General features: G+C 62.0%; 1 protein-coding gene across 5 annotated transcripts; it reads left to right on the forward strand.

Annotated features, from left to right (window-relative positions):
* The first annotated feature begins 4,283 nt into the window (after positions 1 to 4,283).
* ZMIZ2 (zinc finger MIZ-type containing 2) lies at positions 4,284 to 19,072 on the forward strand. 5 transcript variants are annotated; one of them, XM_042962899.1, is made up of 19 exons: positions 4,284 to 4,369; positions 10,002 to 10,135; positions 10,295 to 10,409; positions 10,709 to 10,911; positions 11,135 to 11,327; positions 11,519 to 11,782; positions 11,944 to 12,120; positions 12,650 to 12,727; positions 12,913 to 13,081; positions 13,666 to 13,810; positions 14,264 to 14,474; positions 14,824 to 14,929; positions 15,064 to 15,293; positions 15,772 to 15,839; positions 16,151 to 16,219; positions 16,452 to 16,702; positions 17,068 to 17,237; positions 17,317 to 17,556; positions 18,226 to 19,072. In XM_042962899.1, the coding sequence occupies exons 2-19, from the start codon at positions 10,086 to 10,088 to the stop codon at positions 18,331 to 18,333; spliced, it is 2,847 nt and encodes a 948-aa protein (XP_042818833.1). In that variant the 5' UTR covers positions 4,284 to 4,369; positions 10,002 to 10,085; the 3' UTR covers positions 18,334 to 19,072. The 5 variants fall into 5 exon arrangements, with proteins under 5 accessions (XP_042818833.1, XP_042818832.1, XP_042818837.1 ...); XM_042962898.1 differs by lacking the exon at positions 4,284 to 4,369 and adding an exon at positions 4,659 to 4,729; XM_042962903.1 differs by lacking the exon at positions 4,284 to 4,369 and adding an exon at positions 4,659 to 4,729 and having other exon boundaries at positions 15,064 to 15,221.
* Positions 19,073 to 20,134: the final 1,062 nt, after the last annotated feature.

Consider the following 20,134-nt stretch of genomic DNA (forward strand, 5'->3'; position numbering starts at 1 on the left):
TCCCTGAGCGCCGACCTGCCGCGTCTCAGTGACCCTGCCATGCCTGCGCCAGGACCGGTCACCCAGCGCGGCCTGCAGCTCCTCGCCAGCGGCCAAGGACACCCTTGAGAAAAAGCTCGGTCCCCTGTCCCCGTCTCCAAGTCCCTGGGAGACACCACCGTCCTGCGCCACCGCCCACCTCGACAGCCCCTGCCGTCACCCCGCGGGTCTGCGGGGACTCCCGGAAGCCGCTGTGCGCGGCCCATCGTGCCCCGAGGCTCTGGGTTCCCTGGCCTGGGCGGAGGCAGCCAGCTACAGCATCGGGGGGTTTGAGGAGTTCGCGCACCACTTACAAACACGCCCTCCATCCACTTCCTGCCTGTGTCTCTCCTGCCCCCGTGCCCCGCCACGGTTCTGCCACGTGCCTCCACTTCCGGCTGCACACCTCTCGGCGGGTCTCACCGGGGCCTCTAGGCCGGCCTCCGGTCCCCAGGCCCCGCAGGGGTCCCCCAGGGCCGTCCTCAGCCAAGCCCCTTCCTTCCCGCCTGTAGCCCGCGCCCAGGGAGCCCCAGCGTCGCCACATGCCTTCCCCACCCACCCAAGGTCGCGGCGAGGGTCCCGGCCCCGGGGGCCTCTGCTGGCCATTTCCCCAGGCCGATTTTCTGGAGTTTTCCGAGTCAGACCAGCGCTGGGGGCTGACTCCCGCGTGGCCTTGTCATGATTAGGTTCAGGTTAAACATTTCTGGTCGCGAGTCACACGGATGTCAGCGGCCCCGTGCCCAGCCTTGCGGACTTGGTCACTCATTTGGTTAAGGGGGTGTTTGAGCCACATCTTTACTGCAAAGTACTTTTCTACACCTGGGGAAGATCTTCTGCTCCATGAACGGTTTTAAGAAACTATGCTGTCATCATACACAACTTTGTATCCTGGTTTTTTACTTAGCAGATTGAATTGTGAATGTCTTCTCATACAATTAAACAGCTCCAACAGCATTATTTGGGCGCTCCCTAAATTGCAGCCTGCGGGGGTACTGTACTTAATGAGCATGACTCCGGGCTTACAGATGGACGCTTGGCCACCGCACGTTTTCCTGGGCTCACTTGCTGACGTATTTTCAGCTGAGAACAATGTCTGGCAAGTAGGAGGAGCTCAGTAAAAAGTTTTAAAAGGTCGAACACAGCTTGAATCCAGTTGTCCAATATTACAGGAATTGCCTGTGTGCAACATCCTGGTGCACAAACCTTCGCATTGATTTTAGGAGGCTCAAACATTTACGAGAAGGGAAACATTTCTGTTGATGGAGTGAAAAATAAGGCTGCAAAGTCACACGTGTGCTCAGATATGTGGAGAACCATCTGAGAGAAAATAGACCAAAAAATCAACAGGGATTAACGCTGAACATTTGGATGATGAAGGTTTCGATTTATTATGAAAGTTCCTCTAGGAGCACCTGAGTGGCTCAATTGGTTAAGTGTCTGACTTGGGCTCAGGTCATGATCTCACGCTCTGTGAGTTCGAGCCCCGCGTCAGGCTCTGTGCTGACAGCTCAGAGCCTGGAGCCTGCTTCGGATTCTGTCTCCCTCTCTCTCTGCCCCTCCCCCGTTTGCACTCCGTCTCTCTCTCAAAAATAAATAAACATTAAAAAAAAAAGTTCCTCTGTATTTTCTACAGTCAGAATAAAATACTCGTATACAAAGAAGTGGTAGGTTTTTTCTTTTCAAAGTCAGTTTTGCAAGTCAAGAACAGGTGAAGCTATGTGTGTTTAGCAGCCATTCATAAAGACCGAGGGCCCAAGTTAAAAAGCAAATGTAGCTTTAGGCCACACTTAGAGTATTGTGTCCCCCACTTGGTGTCACATTTAAAAAGGGCATTGCCCAGCAGAGGGAGTGGAGGGAGGGAGTGGCCTGGAGGGAGTGGCCTGTTGTATTGGCTCTGAAACACTTAAGGGATCAGTCACTTGTGTCCTCCAGCCCAAGATTCAGGGGCAATGAGAAGTTTCTTCTAATCCCTGAATAGCTGTCACATACCAAAGTGAGGACTGTCATTTTATGCAGTCACAGAAGAAAAGTTTGGGGAGGGCATATTTTTCCCAGCAAATAAGGAAGACTCTTTTAACAGTTCATATGGTCAGAGATGAAAACATGATGTAGAAGGGAGTGGCCACCAAATGGCATCTCCCAGGATGAGGGGGACGGCTGTTGCCCCGGGGAGATGACAGAGATGCCAGTCTCAGGCCCAGAGGCCTGGTACAGCCCTTCTAGCCTCCTCCAGACACCTGCCTGCAGCTCCCCCAAACCCATGGCCTCCTGGAGGCAGAAGAGGGTCAGGGTCCCTTGGCACCTGCCTCCCCCTTCATGTGGGCCAACTCTCCATAGAATCTTCCCCCATTCTATCGCACTCCCCATCCCCTGCTCTGGCTTTATTTTTCTTCCTAACCCTCTCCCTGAAGGACACATTGTTACTTGGTGAGTCACCTGCTTCTTTTTGTCCCCTCTACTGGGGCTGGAGAGTCCTTGCTGCCATGGTCACTGTCGACAGACCAGTGTTCAGAGCCCAGATGAATGCCTGGCACAAAACAGGTCCACCATTTGACAAATGGTTCTCTGAAGGAACAGAGCACCAGGGTGCCTGGGCAGCTCAGGTGGTCGGGCATCTTACTCTTGATTTGGGCTCAGGTCATGACTTCATGTTCTTGAGATCGAGCCCCACACCCAGCTCTGTGCTGACAGCACGGAGTCCACGTGGGGTTCTTTCTCTGTCCCTCTCTCTTTGCCCCTCACCTGCTGGCCCACACACTCTCTCTCTCTCTCAAAACAAATAAACATTTAAAAGAAGAAGAAAGGGGCTCCTGGATGGCTCAGTCAGTTGAGCGTCTGGCTTCGGCTCAGATCATGATCTCATGGCTCATAGGTTCGAACCCCACGCCAGGGGGGAGCCTGCTTTGGATTCTGTGTCTCCCTCTCTCTCTGCCCCTCTCCCACTCGCACTCTGTGTCTCTCTCAAAAATGAATAAACGTTAACAAAAAAAAATTGTTTTTAAATAAATAGAAGAAGAAAAACAGCACAGGGTTCAGACAGTCTTAGAGGGAAGAATGTTAAAAGCCATGGCACATCCACCAAAGGATGAATAAACAAATTGCCAAACATCCATACAATGAAATATTATCAGTCTTAAAGAGGAAGGAAATTCTGGGGCACCCGACTGGATAAGTTAGTTAAGCATCTGACTGTTGGTTTTGGCTCAGGTCATGATCTCACGGTTTGTGAGTTAGAGCCCCACCCATGACAGGCTCTGGCTGGGAGTACAGAGCCTGCTTGAGACTCTCTCTCCCTCCTTCTCTGCCCCTCTCTGCTTGTGCTCCTCTCTCTCTCAAAATAAATTAAAACTTTAAAATAAAGAACTGCCCAGTGCATAGTAATTGTTCAAAAATACTTTTTAAAGTAGCTAAGATGAGGGGCACCTGGGTGGCTCAGTCGGTTGAGTGTTCGGCTTTGGCTCAGGTCATGATCTCCCGGTGCGGCAGTTCGAGCCCTGCATCGGGCTCTGTGCTGACAGCTCGGAGCGTGGAGCCTGCTTCGGATTCCGTGTCTCCCTCTCTCTCTGGCCCTCCCCCGATAAAAAAAGATTAATTATGAGTACTCAGGAGAACGAGGTGTCACTAAAGCAAGGATAGGAAAAAGCGGACAACTGAAAGAGTGAGAACAGTACTTGGAAGGTACCAGCAGATCAGAGAAGGCGCTTCATCCGCTAAGGCGCTACAGCGACCTGTCCAGCGTGGGCGGGCCCTCTTTTCCTCCAGGCCCCGCCCCTGAAGAGACCCCGTTCACCTCCCGCCTCCGCCCTTCATGACAGGCCCTGCCCCCAGCCAGGCCCCGCCCCTCCACCGGCCCCCTCCGCCAGGCCCCGCCCCCTAGCCAGGCTATGATACCCCGCGTCTGACAGGCCCAGGCCCCGCCCTCAGCCCTGCCTCCCCATCTGACTGGCCCCGCTCTCAGCAAGGCCCCGACCCCAGCCGGGTTCTGAACTCCCTCTACCAGGCCCCGCCTCTCCTACCGGACCCCTCCCCTCTGACAGGCCCCGCCTATCGGCAGCGCTCTCCATTCTGTTGTGCCCTCTCCGCCAGGCCCCGCCCTCCAGTCTGGTTCTCACACCCCACTCTACAAGGCCCCGCCCCTCCGGCTGGACCCCGCCCCTCCGCCGGGCCACCTCCACCAGGCCCCGCCCCCCAGCCAGGCTCTGACACCCCCCTGACAGGCCCCGCCCATCAGCCGTCCCCGCCGCCACCCGGACCCATCCACTCCATCAGGCCCCGCCCCTCCATCTGGCCACGCCCCGGCGGACAGCGAGCAGGAAGCTTTGGAGGCTCCGCAGGCGCGGCGTTCGGAAAGGTGTGGAGGGGGCGCGGGTCGCCGGTCACGGTCCCCCGCCGCCCGCGCTGCCCGCCCGCTCCCGGCTCGGCCCCACTCGGTCAGCCACCCCGGCCCGCGCAGGCCCGCGGCAGCCCCGCCCGAGTGCCGGCTCGGGGCTCCACTGCTCTGGCCTGGGGGCGGGGCCGGCGCGCGGCGTCATGCATATGCATGAACGGCGCGGCGGCTCCATTGTGCCCTCGGAGCGGGCGGCGGCGCGATGGCGCGGGTGGTGGCGGCCGCGGCCCCGGGGCGGCGGGCGGCGCGGAGGGCGGGCTGAGCGCATGGAGCGGCGCGGGCCGGGGGCCGCGGCGGCGAGGGGCCGGGCCGGGCCGGGCGGAGGTGAGCGGGCCGGGCGGGCAGGTGCGGGCGGCGGGGGCGGCAGGTGCGGCAGGTGCGCGCGGTGGGCAGGTGCGGCGCCCCGGGCCCGGCGCTGCGGCGCCTCTGCCCCGGGGCTCTGGCCGCGCTGGGGGTGGCCCCGGCGCCCACCTGCCGCACCTGCCGCGTGCGCGTCGCGGTTTTGGGCCCAGCGACCCCGTGCGCGCCGGGAGACCCTCACCTGAGCCTTTGTTGGGGCTGGTAGCCGGCCGATCGCCCGACGGGTGTGCGCGGCCCCGGCGACCTCCTGCGCGCGGAGGGTGACCCCCGGCCCTCGCCCCACCTGGCTCCGCCGCCTCCGCCCCGCGCTCTGGCCGGCGGGCTCGCCTTCCGGGCTTGTCTTGGGCCGTGCGCGCCCACCGTCCAGCGACGTGGGACCCACGCAGGTCTGCTTCGGGCCGGCGACACTGGCCGACCTTTCAGCCTCCGGCCGCGGCTTCCGTGGGGACACCCCTTTCCAAACGGGACGCACGAAGCTGAGGCGGGAGGGTGTATTGCTCCCCCGACCTGCTCCCTTCCTCCTCCGCTTTCCCCCTCTGAGCTGCTCCCAGCCATCCTCCCTTCTCCCCCTCATGACCTGCTTCCTCCCTGTCCTGGTCCCCTTTCCCCACAGCCCTGCTCCCCTTTACTCCCTCCTACCCCCCCCCCCCACTTGCTTCCTCCCTGCCCTGCTCTCTTCCTGATAGTTGCAGAACATCTATGGCCACGTCTGTAAGTCGTTTGTTTTATCTCAAGATTTCGCAGGGACCTACACAGAACACGTGACTTGATCTGTAAGCCGGTGGTGGATGTAGAGAGAGTGAGCACAGACTCACCAACCAGACCCTGGCTTGCTAGCAGCGGGGGCCTCTCCAGGCTCAAGGGAGGTGCCAGGATCCGTGCAGGGTCTTAGCCTCACCTGGTGGGATACTGGCCTTGAGGACCTGCCATGCCCAGGGGCTGGTTACTAGCTGGGAAGAGAAGTCGGGGAGGGGGGGCGGGGGGAGGAGATGATGAAGGACAGGCAGGGTGTGCCTGGGGAGGACTCCAAGGGCAGCCAGGCTTCCCCATGGCGTGTCCACTGGTGGCTGCCTCCACTACAGCAGTCAGGGCTGCTGGCATAAATGCAGTCATGTGTCTTCCTCTTTCCTCAGTCCTGGGGTGGCTACCACGTACCCATTTTACACATTGTAAACCGAGGCTCAGAGTAGTGAAACCCTGTAGCTGGTCTCTGATGTGTCTGGTGTCTGGGCCATTCACAAATGCTCCTTCCTGGGTGTTCGGACGACTCTAGTTAGCTGGTCAGTGTTGGGACCTCGCATGTAGAGCGGTAGGACCTGCAGACACCAGAACACCTGAGTCTCCACCTTGTGCCGTCGCGCTCACTGGAGCCGTCATTTCTACCTCCTCTGAGCCCATTTGACCCTGGTATCCCTCCGGTTGGGGACTCGCCCTGGAACCATGGGCTCCCTGCTCTGTGACCGTGGAGTAGGCCTGCCCTCCTGGGGTCAGGTGGCTTGTCATGGGGCGTGCTGCCCCTGGGTGACCAAGCGGCCTGGACAGGGTGGAGTGGAAGAGGCTGACCCACATTAACGTCTGCCTTTGGTTGGCACGCAGGAGCCTGGGCACAGCTGCTCTGAGGCCCTGGGGCAGGGGGCCTGAGTGGTGAGTTTTCTGGAGAAAGATGGGGCGCAGAACCAGAACCAGGGCAGTTCTGCCGAGGGGTCCCGGCTTCCGGCTGGCACTGGGGCACAAGCCCCGTGGGCCCGCACCGGTTTTCCTGGCTCTGTCTTCAAGGCCAGGAAGTGGGAGGAGGGTCTCCACTCAGAGGGCACCTGTCCATTTGTGGGGAGCAGCAGGTTGTGGGGTGCCCCACTCGGAGAGTCTGGGTCTTCTCAGGGAGGAGAGCAGACTCAGTTTGGCAGGAAGTCACACATACACCCAAGCACCCAGGCGTGCAGGAGGCTCAGGGGGAACTGGAACCGTCTGTGGTCTCGTCCGTGGCAGAGAAGTCTCGGGGGTGATGTAGGAGGCCTCCTGGGGCCCCTGCCCTGCCCCCTCCTCCCCGGATCTCCGGGGCTCTCAGACTGGGGTCCCTGCGTCAGCAGCAGCCTGACCCTGACCCTGACCCACAAGCTCTTTAGAAACAGGAGTCTTCCGGCCCCCGCCCTCCAGGTGAGTGTGATGTGCCAGACAGGAGGCCCGGAGCAGAGTGGAGCACCTGCAGTCTTGGGGCTCTGCACCGGGCAGGGGGCTGGTCTCCCCCCTGCTTCTGGGACAGCTGAGTGGGCCCAGCCAGCCCAACCAGCCTGGGCTAAGGGAGCATTGCCGGGGGCTTCTCTGTGGAGACCACGGGTGGTGGTGGTGGTTTTTCAAGTCAACTTGTATTCTGAGAGAATTCCGGATTCACGTGCAGCTGTGAGAAATCACCCTTGTATCCTTTTCCCGGCTCCCCTGGCGGTGACGTCTCACCAGACGACGGGCATGTCACACCGGGATGCTCCGGGAATACGGGCCAGATGCACATCTCTCCTTCCACACCTTCTTCTGTTCGCACCTGCTTCCCTCCTCCCCACCTGGCAGCTGGGCTCTGCTCCTCGCTTCTGTGATTTCATCATTTCAGGAACGTTACATAAAGGGAATCATACCGCGTGTAACCTTCGGGGACTGGCTTTTTCCACGGCTCGATCCTCTGGGGATTCCTGCTCGCTCTTCCTTTTCATGCCCGCGGGCTGTGGACGCCCCACGGCTGGCTAACCTCACCCGAAGGGCGTCTGGGTGGCCGTTCTTGAGCTGCTAGGAGGAAGCTGGTGTAGACACGCGCATAGTTTTCTGTGAACCTCAGCATGCATGTCTCGAAGAGGAGTGCGGTCGCCCGGTTGCCCAGTAGCTGTGTGCCGACTTTCACAAGACGCTGCCAGACTTTTCCAGAGTGGCCGCGCCATTTTCCAGTCCTACCCGCCGTGGGTAGGAGATCCAGTCCCCCCAGTCCCCCCAGCCCCGGCACTTGGTGGTGTCACTGTTGTAGCCACTCTGATAGGTGCATAGCGATGCCTCCATGTGGTGTTAGTTTGCACGTCCCCAGTGGCCATGACGTCGGATGTCTGTCTCTTCCTGGGCCGGCATGCCGTCCGGACGACCTCCTCGCTAAAATGTCTCTTTGTGTCCTCTGCCCATTTTCTAGGGTGTTTATTTTTCTTTTGAGTTTTGAGAATTCTTTATATATCCTAGATACTAGTCCTTCGTCAGAGATGCGACTTGCGGGCATACCTGTCGCTCTGCATCAGCAGGGCCTTTCTGAGATGACTCCCCCTCTCCCTTGTGAGGACTGCACTGGTGTCACATCTAAGGGCTCTTTCCTTGGTTCCAGGTCCCGAAGAGTTTCTCCAAAGGTTTTATCATTTTCTGTTGTTCATTTACATCCGTGGCCCATTTCAAGTTAATTTTTGCACAAGATGTGAAGTTTAGAACTTTTGGTTTCGCTTGTGGGAGCCCCGCGTTACAATGCCGGTTTCCTCCGGTGCCTGGTCTGTGCCCTCTGTGGTCTGGTCCATTGGTTGGCAGGTCCACCCATCCATATCCACGGTGGCCGCATCACCGTCCTGGAGTTGGACGGTAGGGACCAAGGATGCCAGCCTGGCTGGGTGATCCTGGCTCGCAGGCCTGTGTCTACCCAGATTCCTGGGGCCACAGCCTTCTGGACCCACTGACTCCTGCATTTTCTGGCCTCTGTTTCCAGAGTGGGACCTGGTCTGGGTGGCAGGGGAGAACAGCGTTCAGAGGGGGAGCAGAGCCAGGTAGGAGGCAGACCTGCCAACTGTTCCTGCCCCAGCCCCGGCTCTGCTGCGGCTCTGGGACCCACTTACCTCAGTGCTCAGTGGCACGAAGGGCCGAAGGCAGAACCACCCGTGTCACAGTTCCCACTGTACCCCTTCCCTGCTCTGGGTCCCTGATGAGGGTCCCCCCACACACACCTCCAGGACTATTTACAGACGACATGGTAACGTTGAGGTCCCTGGTCAGCACTCAGGAATGTGAGTCACGGGCTTGGGTGGGTTCTGGGGCGACTTTCTCACTCCTAGGCCAGAGGGAGGTCCTGTGAGTGCTGGGGTGTCTGGGTTGAGCCACCACACATTAGCTTGTCCAGGGTGGCACGTGTGCATGCTGGGGGGGGGGGCTTGCAGCCCCTAAAAGGCACTGGTGCTCCAGGACAGAACCTGGACACCAGGAGGGCAGAGTCCCCCCACCTGGGATTCCCGGGGACCCCTGAGAACCACAGCCAGTGCGCCTCTGTGGTTGGGTCAGGCAGATGTAGGTGTGCAGCATACCCCTGGGGGTGCCAACAAGGGCTTGGGCTTGCTTTTGGGGGTGTTGAAGGATGTGAGTGCCTGGCCCTCCCTCCCTCATTTTTCTGAGACAGCAGTTGGAGGGGGCGGTGAGCCTCACACAGTAGGAGGACGCCCCCTGCACGGGCACATGGGTCCCAAGAAAGTTTGCCAGCCACAGCCGCCGTGTTCCCCTTGGCCCCTTGACATGCCCTTGGGCTCGCACCAACCCCCTGCCCATTGCTCCGTGTGTGCATCCCTCCCCTTTGGGGACCTCTCAGTGGGTGTCACCGTGGCCCGTGGGGGTCAGGTCTGCCTGGCCCTGTGTCCACGTCAGCCCTCAAGGGGCTGTCAGCCAGGAGCACGCAGGTGACCTGTACTCCCTTCCCCAGCCCAGGGTGAAGCCAGCAGCTGGCTGACCTTGCTCAGCCCTGTTTAGCAGAGCCCCCTCCCCAGAGTGGGCAAGTCTCAGAGCCTGAGCAGAAGGTGGCTGCCAGCTGGTCCTCCTCTGTTCTTCTCTGCTGGCTCTGGCCTTGGCCTCCACCCTGGGGCCTACCTGGGGGATTCTGGCACTTGGGTCCTGGGAGTTCCCTGACTTTAATGGATATCCAGGCTTTCTTGAGGGAGGGGCGTGTGAAAAGGATCTGGGTCAGAAAGCCTGCTCTATTTCAGGGGCTGTGAGTAGCAGGGCCTGGCCTGAAAGGGTTAATGCTGGCTTCCAGGCTGGCTTTAGGGGTGCAGAGGACAGAGGTTTGTCAGGGTGGGCAATTCAGGCTGAGGCTGCCCCCACCCCCACAGTGGCCCTCAGACCCCGCTGTCGCCCGGCCCTCCATCAGAGCAGAGCAAGGGGGCCTGGTGCTGGGGGTTCCCGGCACCCCACCGACAGCCCCCGGCCACTGCATCTCCACTGACGTCCTCCTCTGTCCCCACAGCCAGAGCAGCCGAGTCCCACGTAAACAGCTGTGAGGACTACTTCCTGCCACCCGCAGACCCGGCCTTTAGGCTGCCCGAGGCTAATGAACCCCATGCACCCCGTAAAACCTGCCCTGCCCCCCACACCGCACGGGTGAGTGGGTCTCCTGCCGCCCTCCCTTCTCAGGCCTCGGGTACGGGCGGGGTGGCAGGGCAGGACCTCTCCTCCCCCAGTTGCCAGCCTCCCCAGCCAGGGGTCTCAACACCCGTGGCCTCCTGACCTGGGCCTCCCCACCCACCTGTCTACTTGCAGTGATGGTCCATTTGCTTATGAACCGGTGCCTTGGCAGCAGAGCGCCACTCAGCCAGCAGGGTCGCTGTCTGTCGTCACGACCGTGTGGGGCGTCGGCAACGCGGCACAGAGTCAGGTGAGCCTGCAGTGGGGCCACCCCCGAGAGCTGCTAGGGCCCCCCTAGACCTTAGACAGAAATGGGGTTGGGCTCCCCGAGTCTGCCCCATCCTTGTAGACGAGTCCCCCCCCCACATGTTGTGTGGGACTTCTTCCCCCGTCTTTGGGCCTCTGCACCCCTGCTCTCTTCCTCTCCTTCCTCCCTCACCTCTGCCCCCAGCCCCTCACTGCCAGGCCTCTCCTTTGTAGCCCTTTAGAGCAACTGCAGGAAGTGAGTTGTTTGGATGATTCCCATTGGCAATTCTTGCTTCCTCGCAGGTTTTGGGGAACCCCATGGGCCCTGCAGGGAGCCCCCCCGGCAGCTCTGTAATGCCTGGCGTGGCAGGTGGTGGCCCTGCCCTGAACTCCCCACAGTGCCTCGGACAGCAGGCGTTTGGCGAGGGCGCTGCCAGCAAGGGCTTCGTGCAGCAAGGAGTGTATGGCCGCGGGGGTTACCCAGGGGGCCCTGGCTTCACGGCTGGGTAAGCAGGACCCCTGACCTGTGAGGTGTGCTGGGAGTCCTCTAGGTGCAAAGCTTCTGGTTTGGCAGGTGCCTGGGACCATGTGAACCAGTCTGTTGACTGTTGTGAGTGTGATGCTCTTGTGGGCTCCCACGGCTGATGCTGGAGCATCTAGACAAGAAGGGGGCCCCTGGGCGACAGGCAGGGAAGCACTTCTGAGCCAAGCCATCTGTGTCTCTCACAGGTATGCGGGCGGCCCGGGGGGGCCAGGGGGCCTGGGTCTGCCCTCACATGCCACACGACCCTCCACCGATTTTACTCAGGCTGCAGCAGCAGCTGCAGTGGCTGCTGCTGCGGCCACCGCCACGGCCACCGCCACGGCCACCGTGGCTGCCCTCCAGGAGAAGCAGAGCCAGGAGCTGAGCCAGTACGGAGCGGTGAGGCCCAGCTGCTCCTCCTATGCAGCCCACACATGTGCTGGTCTGGAAGGCAGGGACCAGTCGGGCAGCTGGGTTGGGGACTGGGGATGTGCACACAGAGAGACGAGGGGGTTGAGGGGGCGCAGGGGGCAACTGGGCAGCACCCACAGTGGTGGGGGTGCTGAATGGCTCCTCTCTTTTCTCCCCAGATGGGGGCCGGGCAGGCTTTTAACAGCCAGTTCCTGCAGCACGGAGGTCCCCGGGGGCCCAGCGTCCCTGGCAGCATGAACCCCACCAGCGTGGGAGGGCTGCTGGGCCCCTCTGGCATGAACCCCATGGGCATGAACCCCACCCGGGCAGCAGGCATGGCACCCCTCTATGCAGGGCAGCGCCTGCCCCAGCACGGGTACCCTGGGCCTCCCCAGGCCCAGCCACTGCCCCGACAGGGGGTCAAGAGAGCCTACTCCAGCGAGGTGAGTGTCCATTCCTCCCTCATCCTGAGCTCCACCCAGACCCATGGTGAGGTTGGGCATCTGTGTGAGAAAAGCGGCCACGCCTCATGGAGCGGGCACCACATCCTCCCTGGGACCTGGCCTCCCCGACACCTGTTCCCCTGGCATGGTGCCTCTTTCAGGTTTATCCAGGACAGCAGTACCTGCCAGGAAGCCAGTATGGACCCAGTGCCACCCAGTACACATCCGGTGCCGGGCCACCCCCTGCCCCATCCTCCTACCCTGGGCACCGGCTGCCCCTGCAGCAGGGTGTGGGCCAGTCCCTGTCCGCCTCTGGCCCAGCAGGACTGCACTACAAGGTAGGCATGGCTCCTCCGGGCCCGACACAGCTCCTGCTGGGCCCTGTGCACTCAGGGTGACCAAGAAGCCAGGAGCTTCATAGGGTTCCTGACCAGGGCAGGGATCCAGCTCTGAAAGGACCCTCTGAAATTCATATATCTTGTTGGAAATTGGGTGTAGGGAGCAGTAGGCAGGCCCCCAAGTCACTTGAATTTCATTGTGGAAAAGTGTCTCCACTCCCTCCACTCACCATGGAGAAGCCCAGCAAGGCCTGGGTTGGGGGGGGGGGGTTCAGCCTCTCTGTGGCTCTCCCAAAACCCCTCTGACACATGGGGTCATCTTGTTCTCTATAGTAGCAATTTTTTTTAATTACACAACGATACGTGCTCCCCGCAGATCACATGGTAAACTTCAAAAGTGTACAAAGAAAACAGGCTAGTGCCATGTGTGTGGTGGGCTCCCTGCCCCCAGCCCACTCCTTGAGTCAGGTTCAGGGGCCCGGTGGTGGGCAGGCTGGGGCCCCGGGCGCACACCGTGTTTTCCCTACAGCCCACAGAGCAGTTCAACGGGCAGGGTGCCAACTTCAACGGGGGAAGCGTCAGCTACAGCCAGCCCGGCCTGAGTGGGGTACGGGCACACGGGTGGGCGGCTCTCAGGGTGGGCACGTGGACAGAGGGCACCCAAGCAGGAGGAAGTGCGGGTGGCCAGCCGGATACCCCTGCCCGTTTCTGTTGTGACCAGTCCCAGCGGGTGCTTCGAGAACAAACTCCACCCCCCACCATCCCACCTTGACTGTTTGCTCAACCCCACAGCCCACCCGTTCCATCCCTGGCTACCCCAGCTCCCCACTGCCTGGGAGCCCTACGCCACCCATGACCCCCGGCAGCAGCGTCCCCTACATGTCCACCAGCCAGGAGGTCAAATCGCCCTTCCTGCCGGACCTCAAGCCCAGCGTGAGCTCCTTGCACCCATCACCCCCCAGTGAGTGTCACCTGCTCTTAAGACGGTTGGGCGGGGGTCCCAGGACCCCGGAGTTCTGCAGGGAATGTGGGGGTGGGGGGCCCTCAGTTTCATTTTGTGCTCCTAGAACTCTGCACATCCGTTCAAGGTGTTGATCTTCTCCCTAGAAAAATACCCACACACGCAGAGTTCTGTGTATAATTTCAGGGGATTTATGGGCCTCCTGAGGTCCACTCCTGGTTAAGAGACCCATGCTCTGGGGGAGACCACCACACAGAAGCTGGGGTCCTAGAACCCTAGCTCAAGCGCTAGGATGATGGCAGGTGGTCTGTTCACACCTTAGCCTCGCACCCCTTCTGAAAGCACAGGAGCACCCTCCTTTCTGGGTTTGGGGCACGTTCTCCAGTCATAACTTAGGGGACATGGGGCCAGGTGACTGAGGCAGGACAGAACAGCGGGAGAACCAGGACAGAACCAAGATCCTATTCCCGTTGGGGGTGATGGCCGGGCCCAGGACCCCAGGGGAGATGCCGCCCACACCAGCCCGAGCGGGAGGATGAGGGGACCTGCCACAGGGGTGGCCTGCTCATAGCAGCGTGTCGCAGGCAGCGGCCAGGGTGATGAGCTGCGGCTGACCTTCCCGGTGCGGGATGGGGTAGTGCTGGAGCCCTTCCGCCTGCAGCACAACCTGGCTGTGAGCAACCACGCGTTCCAGCTCCGGGACTCTGTCTACAAGACCTTGATGCTGAGGTGAGCGGGCCCTGCGGCCCCGCCTAGCTGCGCAGCCCCCTCCAGCGCCTGACCCTTCTCAGAGGCCCCGCCCCTCCGGAGGCCCCGCCCCCAGTGTGGCCCCGCCTAGAGACCCCTGCTGAGTGCCTCCGCCCCACGGTGAGGTCCCACCCCAAGATATTCCCTCCCACCCACGCCCCACTCCATGAAGCCTTGCCCCTCAGCCACATCTCAGCGTCCTGGTGCCTGGCTCCGCCACACAGTGTGACCCCGCCCTGCAGCCCCCTTCCCAGAGGTCCCGCCCCGCCCTGTGGCCCTGCCTAGCTGCGCGCAGCCCCCTCCGGCTGCCTGAGGCTTCTCAGTGGTCCCACCCAACGGCCCCTTTCTAGGGCCCCGCCCTCTTGCCCCATCCCCACTGTGGCTCTGTACCGAGCCCCGCCCTGCAACCCCTGCTCAGCGGCCCACCCCTCGCAGGCCAGACCTGGAGCTGCAGTTCAAGTGCTATCACCATGAGGACCGGCAGACCAACACCAACTGGCCGGCGTCGGTGCAGGTCAGCGTCAACGCCACCCCGCTCACCATCGAGCGCGGCGACAACAAGACTTCCCACAAGCCGCTGTACCTGAAGCACGTGTGCCAGCCGGGCCGCAACACCATCCAGATCACGGTCACAGCCTGCTGCTGCGTGAGTGCCTCCTGGGCCTGCAGGGGCCTGGCTGTGCTTGCCCCCGACCCCAGCCCCTGCCGAGAGAGGGGACCTCCCTCCTCCCTGGTGAGGCCTGCTCACCCGGGCCTGGCGCTCTCGCTTACTCCCTACAAGACGGCAGCCTGTCCTTCCCCAGGGGGAGGCTGTCCTGAACCCTCCCCGGCTGGGGACTCCAGGCAGGCCCAGGCCCTGCACAGACACCGAAGTGCAGTTTGCAGGGCGTGCAGGGGGGCTCTTGGGGGTCGGTGCTCTGACAGGCCGCAGACAGACAGCTAGTGCGGGATGTGGGGGTGTGGGCCGCGCCCCTGACCCTCCTCACCTCCCGCAGTCCCACCTGTTCGTGCTGCAGCTGGTGCACCGGCCGTCCGTCCGCTCGGTGCTGCAGGGCCTCCTCAGGAAGCGCCTCCTGCCCGCGGAGCACTGTATCACCAAGAGTGAGTGGCCACCCGGTGACCAGCCACCACATGGCACACCCCCACATCTGCCGGGGCTGGGGACTCGGGGGGTAGGGGCAGCGGCTGGCCCAGCTGGCGGCCCCTCACTCGAGTCCTCTCCCCGTGCACGCCAGTAAAACGCAACTTCAGCAGCGGCACCGTCCCTGGCACCCCTGGGCCCAACGGTGAGGACGGGGTGGAGCAGACAGCCATCAAGGTGTCCCTCAGGTGCCCCATCACATTCCGCAGGATCCAGCTCCCCGCCCGAGGCCATGACTGTCGCCACATACAGGTGGGTGGTCCAGAACTTGTGATGTGCAGCGGTTTCCCGCGGACCCTCCACCAGCAGGTGACCAGCCAGCGGGTGGGTAGCCGGCTCCCCCACGTGCTTCCCAGACCAGCCCCCATGCACTCACCAGACCGTCCCCTACGTGCTCCCCAGACCAGGCATTGGTTTCTTGGAGCGCACCCCATGGTTTCCTGCGTTCTCGTGTCACATCTCAAGAGGTGTCAGTGTGGCGGGTGGGGTCTTCCTGCCCTGGCCAGGAGCAGCACGCACAGACCCTGGCCCTAGTTTCCCTTCAGCACCGTGTCCCGGAGGCGGGTCTTTGCCAGCACAGATACCCTATTCTTTGGCCACAAGGCACTCTAGTCCCAGGAGGGCTGTGCTCTCCCGGCTGCCCCCAGGGCCAAGCACTTAGCATGGTGCCCCGGGCAAGCCTGGCCCACGTGGCTTCTCAACATTCACGTAACTCAGCCCGAAACCACAAGGCTCAATCGCAAAGTATGGCCCGGTTGCCCCCGGCACCCGTGTGAGAAGCCATCTCTCCTGCTCCCCGCAGTGTTTCGACCTGGAGTCCTACCTGCAGCTCAACTGTGAGCGGGGGACCTGGCGGTGCCCTGTGTGCAAGTGAGTGTCTCCCAGACAGTCCTCCCGGGATCCCAGGCACGGGGACCAACAAAACCCCAGGTTTAGGGGGTCACAGAGCAGACGAGGACGGTGCGGCTCAGGGCAAAAGTCTCACACACACAGTCGCTTTGTGCGAGGTCATCTCTGAGATCATCTCATAGAATAGCTTTACGTGGGGTCCGTGTACACGGGGTCATCGCATGCGGGGTCACTTCATGCCATGTGGCCTCAAGCAGGGTGAAAGAGCTGAGAAGTGTGCCGGGGCGAGGTCGGGCTAGGCCCCTGAGCCACATGCCTTTGGTTTCCTACAGCAAGACGGCGCTGCTGGAGGGCCTACAGGTGGACCAGTATGTGCTGGGTGTCCTCGTTCACATTCAGAAGTAAGTGTCTTCGTGCCGTCCCGCCGCCGGCTGCCCTGTGACAGCTCGGCCACGGGGCGGGCTGATTCCGGCCGCAGATGGAACCCACATCCAACCGGGCCCGGCCACCCACGGGGCCTGTGTGATGGGCCGTGCGGCTACAGGCGTTGGAGTGGAGGTCTGCTTAGAAGCGGGCCGGGGGCCGAGAGAGACGGCAAGGACAGCTGGTGACCAGCCATGTGTCCCTGCCCAGTTCTGACTACGAGGAGATCACCATCGACCCCACGTGCAGCTGGAAGCCGGTGCCCGTAAAGCCCGACGTTCACGTCAAGGAAGAGCCGGACGGGCCAGTGCTGAAGCGCTGTCGCACCGTGAGCCCTGCACACATGCTCATGCCCAGCGTGATGGAGATGATAGCAGCCCTGGGCCCCGCCGCCGCCCCCTTCGCCCCCCTGCAGCCCCCCTCGGCCCCGGCCCCAGCCCCTGGTGACTACCCCGGCCAGGGTGAGTGCCACGGGCCAGTGATTTGCTCTCTCCAGACCAGTCTGCTGCGGGCCCTGTGCCTGGGGGGGCCTCCTGGGGACCTGGTGGGGTAGGTGTGGCCACGCCGTGGGGACGGGCAGGGGGGCCCGGCATTTGGGAATGGAGGCTCTCTGTTGGCCCGCTGGGGGCCCGGCCCCACCTGACCCCATGTGTGGGTGTGCCTGGGTGAGGCCCGCTCCCCTGTGATGAGAGGAAATGCTCTTTTCTGTAAAACCCAGAGCTACCTGCGGAGAGCGCTGGGAGCCTGGGCCGCCAGCCCCCCTCACCCCCTGGCTGCTCCCCAGTGCCAGCTCCCAGGCCTCACCCAACATGGGCTCTGCTCTCAGGTTCCAGCTTCCTGGGACCCGGGACCTTCCCTGAGTCCTTCCCGCCTGCCACGCCCAGCACCCCGGCCCTTCCTGAGTTCACCCCGGGGCCACCCCCCAGCTCCTACCAGTCCGACATTCCTAGCAGCCTCCTGACACCTGAGAAATCTGTTCCCTGCCTCCCAGGCCAGGTCAGTGCAAGCTGTGGGGCGGAGGGCCAACTCCAGGGGGCCAGGAGCTGTTCTACCTGGTTCTTCTCTCCTTCTCCAGATGCCGCCAGCGGGTCACCTGGACCCTGCCCACAACCCAGGGGCTCCAGGGCTGCTCGCCCCCAGCCTTGGAGGGGCCCCAGGGCCCCAGCTGCACCATCCAAACCCTCCCCCAGCATCCCGGCAGCCCCTGGGCCCAGTGAGCTCAGGCCCCATCGGCGAGCTGGCCTTCAGCACTGCCACAGGCGTGATGGGGCCCCCCATGTCTGGGGCGGGGGAGGCCCCGGAACCAGCCCTGGACGTGAGTACAGGCCCCATGCCAGGGAGCGCATGGGAGCTGGGGCTGGGGACGGTGTGTCCGTCGTCCCCAGGGTCCACATGCTTCATAGAAGGGAGGACACTGACGCCCTAGTGACCTCGAAGCCAGGACAGCTGGTCAGGTAGCGTCAGCTCTTTTGGTGATGAGTGTCAGGTACCTGAGTAGCCGTGGGATGATTCTGTCCAGGCAGTTGGCTACAGGAACCTGTGTAGAGTCCCCAAGAAGATTGGGCTTGCAGAGGACCACACTGGCCTCGGTGTGGTTTGAGCTGACCCACAGGTGTCACGTGAGCCAAAATCAGTGTGTGCACTGCAGGTAACGGTCTTTCTCTCTAATAAACCGAACACCCTGAAGTTCAGCGGGAGAAAATTAGAGCAGCTCAAAACAGAATATCCCAGACACTGGAAACCCCACTTCTTGCATTTGCTCTGTTCACATAGGGGTCCCCACATGGCCCCATGCGTGCCCCCTGGGGCAGGCGCTCTGTGTCCCAGGTTGTCCTTGGACAACTTGTATGGAGTGATTCCTGGTCAAAGAGCAGCCTTCGGCAGGGAGAGGCCCGTGCAGGCTGAGGGGCTCAGGCACAGGGTCCCCTGCAGGGGTGTGGTGGGCCTGAGGCCAAAGCTGCTGATGGCTTTGCTTTGTCCCCAGCTGCTCCCAGAACTGACCAACCCCGAGGAACTGCTGTCCTACCTTGGCCCACCTGACCTCCCCACAAACAACAATGACGACCTTCTCTCTCTCTTCGAGAACAACTGATCCTGTCGCCCCCACCCAGCTGGCGGGGACACACCCGCAGATGCCACCACACCCTGCCCCAGCCACCTGCCCACCACCCCCCTCGGACCGTGGAGGCAGCTGCGCTGGGTGGGAGGGGACCTCAGACACCCCGCCCCCGCCCAGCTCAGCCCCACCCCATCCACCACCTGCTGCCCCCGACCCCAGCTGGGCCCCGTCCATACACACCTGTGTCCCCAACCTCACCCCCGGACCCAGCTCCGCCTGCTCCCACCAGCCTGCATCTTGTCCAGCGTTGACCCTTCTGTTGCAGTGACCCTGTGGCTCCCTGGCAAGGAGCAGGGCGGCCCTGTCCTGAGCCTGAGCTCGCAGTGGGAGCGGTCCGTCTTCCCACCCAAGCCTCAGGCCAGGGCCATGGGGTAGGAGGTCCAAAGCACAACAGTGTACATAGTGTAGAAACACTAAGAGCTCTGGGCAAGCAGCCGGGGACCCCTCGGGCTCCTGCCCCTCCTGGGTGCAGACAGTGGGGCAGATGGCCGTGAGCTTCGGTCTCCCGGGGGTGGGTGCCCAGACCCAGCTATGTGTACAGACTCCAGCGGGCTGCCCGAGTACCCCTTTTCCGTGAACGTGAAGAATTGGTCCCGCTGTGTTTTTTAAAACTGCCTCTCCCGTGTCCACCCCGGGGCCAGGCCGGGTGGGGGAGGGGGGGCCAGTCGTGTCCCCTGTCTGCCAGTCTCTATTAAAGGACTCCCTCAAGGTGGGCCTGGCCAGTCCCTCCTTTGTGCCCTGCCCATGTTCCTCACGTGGGCAGGGCTCCATTCCAAGCCAAGACCCGGCTGTTCCTGCCTCACGGTAAATTTCCTGGTCTCTGGAATTTTCCAAGTTGGCCTCAGCTGGAGAACTATTTTGTGAGGTGTCACCAGGGCCAGGAGACACATCTGCCACCATGTCACTGTGCGTGGTCGTGCCTGGGGTAGGGAGCCAGGGGTCTCCGGAGGGGCCTTAGACACCAGCCCCAGGCGGCTCATGGAGGGTGGTCCTGGGCTCCCGGGTCCTGCAGGCCCCTCCGTTTGCCAGCTGCTTGGGTGGCCCTTTCCTCCCGGCCCCGAGGGTCTTCCTGTACAGCAGGTCTGAACCCTGTGGTGGGGTACTGAAAGCTCAGGTGTCCCAGCCCCAGGTGGCTTTAGCCGTTGACATCTCGGGACCCCAGGTGTGAGCCTTAGTGTCTGCCTGCAGCCTGTTCCTTGCTGAGGGAATGGGAAGTGCCACCCAGCACGGCAGGGGATGAAGGGGCCTGTCCAGAGTGCTGTCCCACTGGGGGGGGGGGGGGGGGCAGACCAGGGTGCCATGCGGGGTGTGGTCTCACTGGACATCCGTGCACCGTCAGCGTCTCCTGGGTGCTTCTGGTGGAACGGAGAACTCTAGACCTGAGCTGAGGCAGTCCTCCCAAGGGATGGGCAGGGCCACATGGGGACTCCCCTCAAACAACGTGGGGTGACAGCAAGGTGCGATCGTTCACATAGGACGTGCCATTTTAGTAAAGCACAACACCAAATCTACCTTTCACGGGACTCCTATGTATGCGCTATAGTTCCGGGGGACAGCGAGGGCACACCGACCAGTGCTTCACCATGGGGGGTACCGGTGATGACCTCCTCCAGGTGAGTGGCAGCTGTCCTCATGCTTCATCGTGTCCTCATGTCTGCCATGTGTGTAATATGAAAACAAGCCGGCGGGACTCAGAGCACTGACCACCACCCACCAGCTCTTCTCAAGTGCCCAGGGTGACACCCCTTGCCTGAGGCCATGGGACAAGTCTCCA

Source organism: Panthera tigris, chromosome A2, assembly GCF_018350195.1.
Source record: "Panthera tigris isolate Pti1 chromosome A2, P.tigris_Pti1_mat1.1, whole genome shotgun sequence".
Classification (NCBI taxonomy): Eukaryota; Metazoa; Chordata; class Mammalia; order Carnivora; family Felidae; genus Panthera; species Panthera tigris.